General features: G+C 39.2%; 1 protein-coding gene across 1 annotated transcript; it reads right to left on the bottom strand.

Annotated features, from left to right (window-relative positions):
• Positions 1-4,082: 4,082 nt before the first annotated feature.
• Positions 4,083-12,379, bottom strand: GPR141 (G protein-coupled receptor 141). Its single transcript, XM_030265197.3, has 2 exons — positions 12,105-12,379; positions 4,083-7,271 (listed from the first exon to the last, which is right to left on the bottom strand). Exon 2 carries the CDS (start codon positions 7,266-7,268, stop codon positions 6,330-6,332), a length of 939 nt encoding a protein of 312 aa, XP_030121057.2. The 5' UTR covers positions 7,269-7,271; positions 12,105-12,379; the 3' UTR covers positions 4,083-6,329.
• Between the last annotated feature and the right edge of the window lie 1,001 nt (positions 12,380-13,380).

Genomic DNA, 13,380 nt, shown 5'->3' with positions numbered 1-13,380 from the left:
TGCAATATAAAAAGGCCGTCAAAAGTGAAAGAGATGTCAAGAAGCTGTACGACCACTTCAGCTGCCTTTTTTTTGTTGTTGTTGTAAGTGGATGGAGAACAAAAAATTTTGTGATGAGCTCCTAGTGCATCATTATCCACTTCAAGCTGCCCAGAAACATGGATTGCATGTTGACAGTCAATTTACCCTATACTAAGTTCTCCTTGTTCAGAACAGACCAGTCAGAAAACCATTCCAAGTAGTGCCTTCTCTTTCCTTGGCACACTACACAGAAGGATTTGAAGTGCTCAGCAGAATCTCTGGTGATGTTTGCACACTTAGACAACAAGTGTTTCATGGCACAGTTGTGGCCGCCACAGCCATATGTGCTTTTATGATTATATTGTACACATCCTTGATGCACACATAAAGGAGACTCCTCTTCTGTTTGCCTGCTCTCAATCAACTTCTCAGTGTGTCCACATGTAGAATTTCATATCTGAAATGAGGCACATAGTAAGCAGTTTATTAGAAATAATTCTGTATATGTAAATGGGAAAAGCACTGATATGTACATTTAGACTTAAAAAGCCAGAGAGGGTGTGCTCTCCATACTTACTTTCTAAGCAGATAGTATTCATGGCTCAACTTTGTCTTGGGATTGTCTTCCTTGTCCTTATTCCAGCAATAGTTGCACAATATTCTCTCTTCGGGATTACATATGTGGAGCATTGCATATTCTTTTTGTACAGTTGTTCTCTAAATTTAAGCTGAAAATCCTGGGGCAACTTCAGGAATGATTACTCAGCAATTAGAGAGAAATCTTATTCATCTCCCTCTGATCATGTACAACTACACTTGCACCAATTTCTGACATACATTACAGCCATATTATGAAACCAAATATTTTGCAAAAAGAATAAAATTTTCAATCATTTCTCAGAATGACTTCCAGTTATTTTGCAAAATGATAGAAAACAGTAGGCATGCATTATGCAAAATGTCCAACCTCTAGCTTTTTGAACTCATTGGTTTAAAAGATAACAGAAAGAACTCTTTTCATTTTATTTCCCAGACTATTTAAAACTCCACAGTATATTACTGAGCACACTATATATTACATTCCCAAAAATAAAGACTCTTCCGATGACAACTCCGTAAAATTTACAGGGGTTTTAAATTTTTTGTTCCTTGGATTGATATTTGACCTGACCTTCCTCTATCAATACCAGAACAATAGTGATAAAAGGTAATGTATTATGAAGTGCTGGAAACCAGTAGGTATTTCAGGTGATCAGGATGACCAAGCAAAGGATGTGGTCCAGGGGTGTAATAAAATGACCATTATTTTCTGAAATACCTAAACCCAGTCATATTATAGTAGCTGAAACTGTCATTTCATGAAAGAACTAAAAATTGCCAAGCTTTTTTTTTTTTTTAATAGCCACTTTCACAGATTCATGATACTATATACAGGTTGTCTGCTGTTCAGGTTTAAACTTCTGAAGGCCAGTTCCCTGTAAAGACAGTTTTATTCTTGCAAGCTGAATTTAACTTATATACTGCTTTTCCCTATGTGAAACTTTGTTTTGTGATGCTATTTCCTCATGTCTTGAGAGGATTCTCATTCAGCTGCTGATCTGTAGCAGAGGCCTGGGACTGTGGTCTGTCTCTATATATGTGGAATTTGTGTTTCTCTCCATGCAGCCTCCAGACACGCAAGACTCTCCTCTCCAAGGGTATGATTGAAGGTTGTCCACCATGTTTTCCCATTAACACAGACACAACCTGCCCTTTATAATTTTCTCTCGCATTTTTGTATTTATTTTATTAGTGAAGTCTCTGTGAGCTCTCGCTCCACTGGGGAAAAGTACTGGGAAGACAAAGTCCTATGTGCAATTCTTACATGCTGTTGTTAGAGATCGTGGTACCACCACTCTGTTGGGGTATGCCTCCCCTCTCAGCCATGGGCGGGTTGTTGTGTTTCTCCATGCTGCAGGACTCTAAAGCAGATCAGGGGCTATGAGCTCTTTTCCATGAGTCCTTCCCTTAGCATGTGTTCCCTGTCGAGCACAAATCAGGGTTTTGCTTCCTACAGGTTCAGATGAGGCATTTGAGGATGCTATCAAATTTCTCTGCCAATGTCTGTCTCGCCTGTATTGACGGCATTGGGCATGTGTCCCTTCCTGACTATGACCCTGCTGTGGGTGGGGTTGCCTCTGGATTTGGTAACTGAGCCACCAGCTGGTTGTGCATTACCCTCCCCAGCTATGGCTCTGGCACCATTGCTATTAGAAAGACCTGAGTCATGTGAGCCTACCTGTCTGAAGTTCAACAGAGGAAAATGCACAGTCCTGCACCTGGGGAAAAAAGAGGGAAGTTTCTGGTTGAGGGTGAAAGCAGCCAGATGGCATGTCTGCTGCCTCACCAGAGAAAAGAGGACTATATATTACTTATAGGTAGCCTCCAGGGAATGAGCACTGTATATTATCTTCATTGGTATTTCTCTATTCAGCAAAAAAATTTGATTTATTAAGCAGCTGTTCGCAAGTGAGGAAAATTACTTCACTGTGTGTCAGAAAGTTTAGTTTGATTTTCTGAAATTTTTGTCTGGGAAGTCAAGCCTGGTGTTTTATTAATGGCCCCTTGACTTTTGAAGCCAGCCCTTGTTTCCAATCAAGTCTTAGCCATAGGGTTTACTTATACTGAAAATGCACGCCAAGTCCTATTTCTCTGAAAACAGCAGAAATGACTGACTTTACGAGTCAGAAATGTCCAATTCTGCAATTCTTTTGAGGCTTTTGTTCAGAAACTGCTACCTCTTCTGCTCTCAGGGTTTTTCATGCCAATCTCTCTCTATCCCTGGAGAAAGCATAAAGTGCCTGAAACCCCTGAACCCCCTTTCTTGGCCTGCAGCTATGGAGGTACCTTCTTCCCCAGCCAGTATTTCTAGTAGTCTAAGGCACCCTGGTTATTGGGAATACATGGAAATGGAAATGTCAGGTGACATAGCCTGTGGAAAACTGCCTGGAAAGAAAAGATCAGTATCCTAAAGGGAGTTAGACAAGTAGGATTACAGTCTGATAAAAACCTCAAGTCAGGATTGCTGCAAAATGCAGTCTTTGCTGCATTTGTCCTTGCCTTGATTTGATTTGATTTTCCATGATTCTCTGGTGAACTAGAGAGGGAACAGATGCAGCTGAAAGACATTCAGGAGGCAAATTCCAGCCATGTGGAAAGAGTGATGCAGGAGTGGGAACAAGGAGTGGCTGAGGGCAAGTTTGCTCCCATCAGTGAGAGTGCCACTTTTTTAGCAACTTTAAAGGATTAAATAAATAACTTGAGATGAAGGCCAGAGACACAGTCACCTTGCCTTGTTGCTGTGTGGCAGAAGTATGCTGATAGTCTGCTTTCTTCTCCTCATTCCCAGTCCTGTTCTTCAAATCTTATCCCCTCATTCTGTAGTAGTGTGTGATCACGATTATTTCCTAGTTTAGTACTATCCTCTGTCATCCAGTTAGGGAAAAAAAAGAGTCACCTTCATGATTGTGGTGCCTCTGACCAAGCAGATGAAGGTAACTGGAGATTCCCCTTCTTCTATAGTGGTCAACTCCTGGCACAGTTAAAGGAGTTCATTGTCTCAGAGCAGGAGAAGGCTTTCTCTGCCAAACACTGACTCTCACAAAGCAAGACAAGTGGTAGACATAAAGTTTGCATAGACAGTTCCATAAAAAGCATGACTTGCTGCTGGCTAACATCACCAACTTAAATAATAGAATTATTGGACCCCCTAATTTGCTTGTTATCATGCTGAGTTAGTATTAACATCATTAGCAATAAATTTTATTAGGGGGAAAGAAGGCGCTACTATTTTTTTGTGATGATATGATGCAGGCTACTGTGAAAGTTTGCATTTTTACAGGAATTAAATTGTGATTTTAATACATGGTTGAACAAGATTTTTTTGTCTCTATAGCTGGGAGGTACTGTTTTTAAAATCACGTTTTATGTTTCATTCCAAATGCAGATATAAAATACTTCTAATTACTTGTATAATTTATGTGCATTTTTGTAGGAGGGACTTTACTTTTTAAGCACAGTCATTTTGTTTGTTAATAACTTTATTATAGTAGAAGGTTATAATATAATGTTACAAAGCTATACAGTGCCTACAGAATGCATGCAAGGCATTTTCTTTAACCAACCATGTTGCTAGGGGAGGAAACAAAAATGTTATGCCAATTTCCATCCTCTTCCACCACAAGGAGAATATTATTTATTTGTGTAGCTTTAAAACAAATCTGTATCATAGCAGTTTATTGCTTTCTTAATGACACACAGTTAACTAATAGTGAGCTACACACCCAAGTTGATTCTCTCCATGTTTTGAAAGTAGCTCCCCAACTACTGTTGAATCTGGCTGGTAGCTGTCATCCTTTTTACTGTGATCCTTTGGGCACCAAAGACTTCTTGGTCAGATTTTTCTCACATACACACACACTGCAAGCTCTAACATTTCTTTCTGTACAGATGTGGTCCAGGCTGTCTGCAAAGGGTGAGCCATGAGAGCTTCCCAACATCTCACTTGTGTTATGAACTTCAGTGATTTCCACCTTTTGGTGTTGTATAGCATGACTCATACTCTGACCTGAAAATACCTTTTTATGATCAAACATCTTGATATATACAAAGGACTTTGAAGCAAAAAGGAAGGAAGACAAGGTAGGAAGACTGCAGAAGAGATGGGATCCCATAAAAGTAACAATCTTGGTGGGACCAAAAGCAATGAACGCAGCAATGAGATTGCACAGGTACAACAACATCAACCAATTGTTATTTTATTGCTGTCTGATGTGCAAGAGATGTTGAAGGTGAAGCAGAAAGGAATGTAAAGATTCACAAGAGTGAAAAGGTGGATTTCAACAGCATCATGAGGAGAGACTCTCATGGAAGTTGATCAGCTGATAACCTCTAATTAGTTAAATGATTAAATTATTATCCCACTAATTCTAGGCGAAAAAAATGTGACCTTATGCAGATGGCAAGAAAAATAAAGATATAAGAAACATAAAGAATATAAATCTCAGCTCCTCTAATGCAAGCCATTGATGTCTTGCATTAGATGAGTTGAGATTCATATTCTTTTTTAGGGATAGGTATAAAGCAGCTGAGCTATAAAAGCTGAATGCCTTTCATAGAAACATTTTACCAAAATTTTAATCTTTTTTAGTGGAATTTATTTCTGTCTTCAGGCACAGCAACTGGCAATGTCTCACTGAGATATAATATGCTTTTCAGCTACACTAGGGCTATTAGCTTTTTCCATCCCTCCAATCCAAGCAGCAATATTTTCATTCCTTCCATCCGTACAGGGTACAAAATTTATAGAACTGCTTCCAAGCTAAAGACACTGTGAGTAACTACTTATATACTTCATAAATGCACAAAATCAACATAAGATTTACAAAAAGCCATTGCTACCTTGGATGCCTAAGATATTTGTCTTTTTAAGAGAAGACAAATTCTGTCTGAATGATCTAAAATTTCGTCCTGACTGTAAAATATTACTTTTAACTGAAAAATTTTGTGAATGATAATACAGGCTTTTGTTTGAACTTGCAATGTCCATTTCAGTAATAGTGTATAATTTTTTTGACATATATTCATAATGTGAGAAAGATAAAATTCATTTCTGCTGCAGTGATACCATCTCAAAAAGTGATTTTGAGAAAATATTTTAAGAAATAACTATCTATCACTGATTTAGTTTTTTAAATAGGTGGTTTAATAGTTCAATTCACTTAGAAAGTTACACTTAACAGTAAAGAAACAGACCTGCTCAGGAAGAACAATGTCTTCCCTGATATTTTATGAGAGCTTATGGGAAATAAATATGAAATGTATGGGAAATTATATAGATATTTACATTTCAATAATCTGTACCTTAGTCCATATAAACTAGCTTCCTTATTTGTGTTTCTGCATCACAGTTATCAAGTCTCCCCCTAGTGCCTTTGACTTCACAAATTTTGATGTAAAAACAGTAAGACAGAAGAGCCATGAACTTTCTTCCCTTTTCTCCAGGTCCATCCACAGATCACTGGGTAGCACCATGAGGAAATCACTGAAGTCACCTTCCTGTTTACTAGCTGAGACACTGGAGGCCGTTTGTTCTATTACTCCAGGAAGCTGATGTGCAAAGCCCTGTGCGAGCGTGTTGCACCATTTCCAGAGCACACCCTCAACTTGCTGAGGAGTGAGTTTGCTGTGTCTGTCCATCACTGTATCACTGTCCTATCCCAGGTCCTGCACATGCTGCAGGACCTGCAGGACACTGCAGGAGGCTGATGCTAGCAGCAAGGCAACCTTCTGTGGAGCATCCCCACATTTTGCTTGAAGAAGCGGCTTCCACTCAGCACAAATGACAGCAGGTCCAGACAGCTCAGGGCAGTCAGGCTCAAAAAAACCTCATTGTAGCTTTCTAACTGGTCAAAATCACTCTGTATGTAGTAGGCCCTGAACAGGTGATAGGGAAGGAACCAAATTATGATGATCCAGATGAAAATCAGGTTTTTCACCTGGGCCCAGAATTCTTGATGTGAACAGAGAGAGGTGGAAAATTTTCTCACCACTTTTACCAGGATAAAAATCTGCAAGCTCAAGAGGACACAAGAAATGAGGGCAACAGCTACAATTACGGTGTAGTTCAGGGCTTTCACACTCTCGTGCTGTAGTTCTTTGTGGAACTTGAAGCATGTTGTATTATTGTATAAGCCTGAGCGTCCATACTCGAAGTAGAAGAGCGGCACCACAAAGACCATGACGAAGACCCACACGGCAGCGCTCGCCCCAATGGCGTGCAGCTTCCTGTAAAACTCCACCTTGTCCCTCCACTGAAAGAAGATGAGCCACCGGATCACCAGCGTGATCACATAAAATATGAAGGTCAGGTACATGTGGATGTGCACCATGGCACTCACCATTTTGCAAAATGGCATATCAAATACCCACTTCTTTTTGACATAATAGTGGAGGCGGAAGGGCACCGTGAAGAGGAGGAGGCTGTGCACAACGACCAGGTTAATGATGGCAGTCGTGGTCACAGACAGAGTGTTCATCTTGAGGAGCACGAAGGACATGGCGATGGACCCAATTCCACCTCCAGCAAAGGCAACCGAGTAGACAGTGACCAGAATGGCACTCATGGTGCTGGTGTGAATGAAGGTGGAAGAGGAGTCACTGCTGTTCCTGGTCCCTTCAGTCATGTTCACGAAATCTTCCTGGTACATATTCTGGAAATGAAAGAATATGGAAAGATTAAGATAAGGTAGGAATGAGATGGCCTACCTAAAAAGCCAGGAAGACTTCCCACCTGGCTCTTGTCCAAGGAATAATCCTGAAATCTCACAGATGACATCAGTAGCTGTAACCTGTATTTTATCCAAAATCCTCCAGCCTAAGGGAAAATGGATGAGAAGGCTGGGCAGAGAACTTCTTTAGTCCTTATGACATTTCCAGCTATAGTCCTAAAAACAGGCATGAATCAATAATATATGGGGAGAAATGATCCTTAGAGAAACTACATCATTGTGATGATTTTGTGCTGTGTTATTTTTTCTCCTCTCTTCTGAGCATCTTCATGCTTTTACAGTGAAGATCAGAGATATTGTTTTAATTCTGCTACTCATTCATCCATTTATTTATTTGCAACACAAAACTGTCCTTCCCAGGGCCAGATAACAACCATATGTTGTTCTATCTAAGATACAAATTCTGTTTGTTACTGAGAGCTGAGTTTTGAACACATTACAGTCAACTTCTTCTCCATGGACAGTTTCTCTCAGCAAGGGATTAAACACCATGGATACCCAGTCTTCATGGAAATCCTGCTTAGATCCAGCCAGGCCAAGAAGCGTAGGCAGCACTGTCCTGATTCTCAGGGCCATTTCAAATCTTACATGTAGTAACTGGGTGTTACAAAATGGGCTGCTAAAAAACATTAGGAAAGGACATCCTGGGTGAGTGTAAATCATGATGTCTGACCCATGCAGAACCTAGATGCAAGTTAATAGTAAGTTTGAAAAGTATGCTATATGTAAAGTAGGAAAAGTATGCTATAAATTGTTAATATACTGCAGTCTAAAAGAGAGATTAGAAATAATTCTTATAAATCTAAATGCAGCTCCTGTTGGATTTTAAGTACTAGAAGATCATATAGGAGAGGAAGAGTTCAGGTAGGGTGTTACCTTGAAGCATATTTTTATTTGTAAAAATGTTCAGGGGATGTTTACATTACAGTTACAGAAAAGAAGCAGGGAAAACTGAATGGTCTTGGACTCTGTACTATCACAGTTATACTGCTACGTCTGCCTGAACTGTGATTTAAAACTGACTCTGGTAAGTCATCCATTTTACCAGTGAATCTCACAACACAACAAGGAGTTCTATCCAGACTTTTTGAGATTTTTCATTTAATACTCAAATGCTTTTCACCTCAGAAAGCAGTTCCTCAATCTCTTTGTATGAGTGATGCTTCAGCTTTATTTTCATTTTTTTTTGGTAGCATGAACTGCCAAAAGTTGGGAGATGAAAAAGTTTTTTACCAGTCCACTCATTTTATGGAAAAGAGGAAATGCCTATAACAGTTTTATGAACTGTTTTTGTTCATAGTGGGGAATGAATATCTCTTATGCACCTCAGGTGTTTTGTGTTCTTTCTTAGCAATATTTCTAAGCACTTACCCTCACAGTAATAAAGATCTCTTGCTACATTGAAAAGTTATTCTCTAGCTATCCCAATGCATCTAAGACTCCAGATATCTTATTATAATCAGTACAAATATAAGTGCCATATCTCAATCTGATGCAATGATTGCTCGCATTACTGACCTTTTGTATTTCATCTTGCATTTCAGAGTTATGTGGACAATTAAGAAAATTACAATGGGTTGCAGTGAAGGAGCTTTTTATTGAAGTCACTGCAGATTGGCACATCGCAGCTCTTGCATCAGAAGTGGTGCAAGTTCCTTCCACTCTGTTCTCATTTCTGAGTACTCCATCTCACAACCATGCAAGTCAGAAGGGATTAGCAAGAGCTCTTCATCAGTTTCTCCAAATTGTTAAACTTCATTTTGAAAAGATGTCTCTAAAAAGAGGTGTTATCACACTGTTTTGATTTTAAATGCATATTTCAAGTTTAAAACTTTTTAAAGTGTCACAGAGGGAAAGGCAACACACTGGAAATGTGGCTTGGTGTGAGCAGACCCAGCAGCAAAGCTGCACTTGGAGAGGAAGAACTTCTTGTTGTCACCCTCCAGAGGCCAGCAGTGAAACCTGAACTGAAGGCAGTAAGAACAGATAGGCAGAAGTCAGATAACTGATATTTTACTTTGACATTCCAGTGCAGGGGACAAGAGACCTATTTCTGTCTGCAAATAGGCAACTGAGTCCATGAAATGAAGGTTTCTGCAGAATTCTGCAGTCTTTGTAAAATCTCTGCATAGTAAGAATCTGCAGGAGATGTAATTTTCATTAATCTTCAAAAAACAAAAACAAAAACAAAAACAAACTACTAGCAGCTGTGATAGGAGATTATCAGCTCCCCAGTAGCACAGACACCCCACTGAAATATCATTGCATGATGAATACAGAGTGTAACATAACACAGGGCATGTTTCACAGAGGAAATGCTGCTTTCTGGCGAAGTGAGGTTTCCTATCACACTGACATTCACAAAGCTATAACCTACTGACCTGAAATGCAACTTACAAGTCCTTTTGCCAGAATTTAGCAGGAGGTCCATGGAAAAAGAATTAATGTGGACCTCACATGACACAGCTGTTCTTGTTTCTGTGCCTTTCCACCGCCTTTAGTAACTGCCAGTTCAGTGATATTGCTCAAGTCTTGGAGCCAGGTTTGATTTTCCTCAGTGTTAAACCTCTCATGACTTGGCTGAACTTCTGCTGGACATGAACCTTGACCCACAAGGCAATAGTGGGCACCAGTTCATTTGGGTGCCACAACAGCTGCTGGTGCCAAGGGCTGCAGGACAATTGCAAAAATAGTTGGTTTAGTCTAAAAAAGGGGGTAGGTTGCCAACAGGCCAGAAACTAGTTTCTTTCAGAAATATGATCAGCAAAAAGATTCTTGTGCATTCAAGATTTGTCAGCTGTCAGTGTGGATAATGCCATCACACTCATTTTATGTGACTGTCTTTGCAGAACAGTCTGTAAGATTTCCCTGGACTGTTCTCTTCAGGACAGAAAAAGTCATAGTGCTCAGTCCCTGTCTGTGTTCAAAGCCAAGTTGGATGGGGATCTGAGCAACCTCCTTGAGTGCAACATGTCCCTTCCCATAGCAGGGCTGTTGGAACTAGATGATCTTGAAGGCCTCTTTCATCCAAAATTTTTGTGTGATTTATGAAAACAATTTAATCTCTGTCAAAATTTTCCAGGTAAGAAATATTCATTTCAATCTTCAGGAACTTGTTTCTATTTTATCTTACTGTTATCTATCTTACTATTTAAAAAAGAAAAAAATGCAAGAAAGAAGAAAAGATTAACCATACTTCTGGACAGAATTTGTACAACCTCATCTTCCAGGCATTTCATGTACTTCTGTCTCTGTCTTCAGATTTAAAAACCTTTTGTCAAATTTTGCCTTCCCCTGTAGATACCGGATATGAGACAGAAGAGGCTTATTCTCCCTTGATCACAGCCATACCTGTGGCTCCTCAGTGAACTGCTATTACACTTGTACTTGGCTCTTAGATGAACAACTTCGCATTTGGAAGGGGTAAAATGCTCATTCTACTTTGTGTCTGATTTAGCAATCCAGATCAGCCTGTCACTGGCTTGCTCCTTCATTCCATGCTATTTTCCCAACCAAGTCCATGAGTCACCATTATGTTACATCAATATTATATCAACTTATTAAAAAAAACACTCATTTGTCAGAAATGATGACACTCTTACAATCCCTGTCGAACAGTGAGCTCTACTCTGTATAACAAGTGTTTGCAAAAATTTATCCCCCTGTACACGTCTGCTGAGAGACTGGCAGGCTTCACACAGATTTTCATGTGTTCTGACAGTTGGGCTCTGCAGAAGAAGCATTTTCTGTCTGCATGCACCCAACTGAGAAGTTTCATTTGAATTTGGAGGAGAAAAAAGTTCAACTCATATGAAAGATTTCTATTTTCGACAGGTTTAATAAATTGAAAAATGAGTGTTTGTCAGAACTGACATTCCTGCACTGAACTAGACTAGGTTGGAGAAAGTGAAAAATAGAAATAATTTTTAACAAAAGTCTGTTTAAAATCTGCATCTGTTTCACAGAATCATCATTATTCTCAAAGATGTTTTCTGTTAAGGGCATTTTAATTGCATTTCAATTTGTTCTAATTCCATGCTGTGTTATTGTAACATAGGCTATGTTACGATAACATATATTATTGCAGAATTTATTTAATTTCAAAATAACCACACAGACCTGAAGTTAAATGAAAAACACTAAAACTAAAATAACATTAAATATCAAGCACATTTTTACATTTAGACATGGACTTTTTTCAAACAACCTTTCATGATTCCCCTAACCCATTTTGTAGCTCAACAGTTCATGTCTTGCAGGCTTGTCAACATTATACCAATATTTTGTGGTTTCAATTCAGTCCATTGAAGAACAAATGGGATGGAAAAACATGTTAAGTTAGTCTTCTTTCATTTGAGATTGTCACTATTTTTATACAAAAAAATTGGAAACCATGAAGTGTTCCTAAAAAGGATTATTTACCTCCTTAGCTGTATCTTAACAGAGACAACAAACCCTTCTTGTCCTTACAGAGACTGGGTGATATCAAACACACACACTCAAAAGATGGATGAAAACAAAATGCACTGCCTCCCAGTTTTAGAAGACAGTGTAAAACTACAGGGTAGCGATACGGAAAAGAATGAAGCAATGCTGTCCCTTACTAGGAAATTACCAAACACAATGAGTAAACATTTGTGCAGAAAATTGATTCAAAATAAAACAGACCACTGAATTCTTTCTCCTGCCAAAGTTGCAAGAATTCTTTTAAAAACTGCATACCAAGGGGTTATTTTTCATTCTATGTATACTTACAGATTAGAGTTTCTCTTCACTCTTCAAGTGTTGTTTACTTGGATCTTCATTCTATGTAAGCTCTAAGAACAAAAAGCAAAAGACCTGGTACTTTAAAGAGTCATTGCCTTGCTTCCTTCTTTGAGCTTATGACAAAACTTTAACTTTGAGGCTGCGCTATGTGAGGGTAGGGCTGCCCATGGCATACAACCTTGGGAAGATTTTTTGTTGCATCACAGCATCCCTTACTTTGCAGCTACTTCTTAGCAATTTGAGGTCTTCAAAGCCTCCTATTTCTGAACAGGGCTTTATACTACTGCCTAAAATGATAAATTATACACACAGAAGTGAGCCTCACAGTTCATAAAGACACATGCATGGAAGGGCTGTTCCTCAGAGTGAAGGGGATGATTTGAAGGTGTGTTTTGAGAAAACAGGTCAGGACAAGAGCAAAATATGATCTAGATCTAAGTGTGGGCTTGGATGTGGTCAGAGACACCTAAGTGTAAGGCATGAAACCAAGCTTGCTCTACAGCCCAGCACCATTTCTCCGCTCTGCTTTCTGCCAAGATTTTAGCTCAGTGTCTGGATCTCAGGACATGGTGCCATCACTCCAGCTTCACAGTGCCAGCAGAAGGAAACTAGGAAATTTGGTTTAATTTAAAAAGTGGTTAGCCATGCCAGTGTCAAAGGCCCATCAAGCAATGATGGTTGCTGTGAGGTGTATGTGTGGTAAAAGATGTCCTACTGTGGGACTGAGTTTCTGTGAGGAGTCTGTGCAAGGTCAGTTTTGCCCTCCTGTTGGCTTAACATGTTTCTGTCAGAACACATGGTTATATTTGAGTGTACTTGTTCTGAAGGCGACAGTATAGACATGTAACTTTTAAGTGCAACCTCACACGTGAACGTTTTAACCAACTGCATCCTGTTGCCTCACATTTGGTTGAAAAATCACAAGGGAAGTCCTGCTCTGCACAACAGACTGGTATGTGATGGAAATTGTCTTTTTGTATTTTGCAATTTTAACAGTGGTTGACAGCTAAAGAACTGTTTCGATTATATTAAAATAAGCTTGTCTCAAGGATCTGTTGAAAGGCATACGGATAAAAAGCTAAAAACTCCATGGCAAAGGCAGAACTAAAGCTAAGATACCCTTGAATCAAGATTTGTGCCTTCTCAAATTAGTACATTTATCTTAGCTTCTTCTAGGTCTCGTTTTAGAGTGAATACATCCCAGTGGAAAGAAAGCTAAGGTATCTTTAAAACCTTCAGGTAGCTTCTCTATGTGTTTTTAAAT

The sequence above is a fragment of the Taeniopygia guttata genome, chromosome 2 (genome assembly GCF_048771995.1).
Source record: "Taeniopygia guttata chromosome 2, bTaeGut7.mat, whole genome shotgun sequence".
NCBI classification, from domain to species: domain Eukaryota; kingdom Metazoa; phylum Chordata; class Aves; order Passeriformes; family Estrildidae; genus Taeniopygia; species Taeniopygia guttata.
Note: the sequence above shows the minus strand (reverse complement) of the source record. Positions and strands in the feature narration are given on the sequence as shown.

Excerpts from the sequence above, each read along its gene's own strand:
- GPR141 (XM_030265197.3), bottom strand. The coding sequence starts at position 7,268 with ATGTACCAGGAAGATTTCGTGAACATGACTGAAGGGACCAGGAACAGC.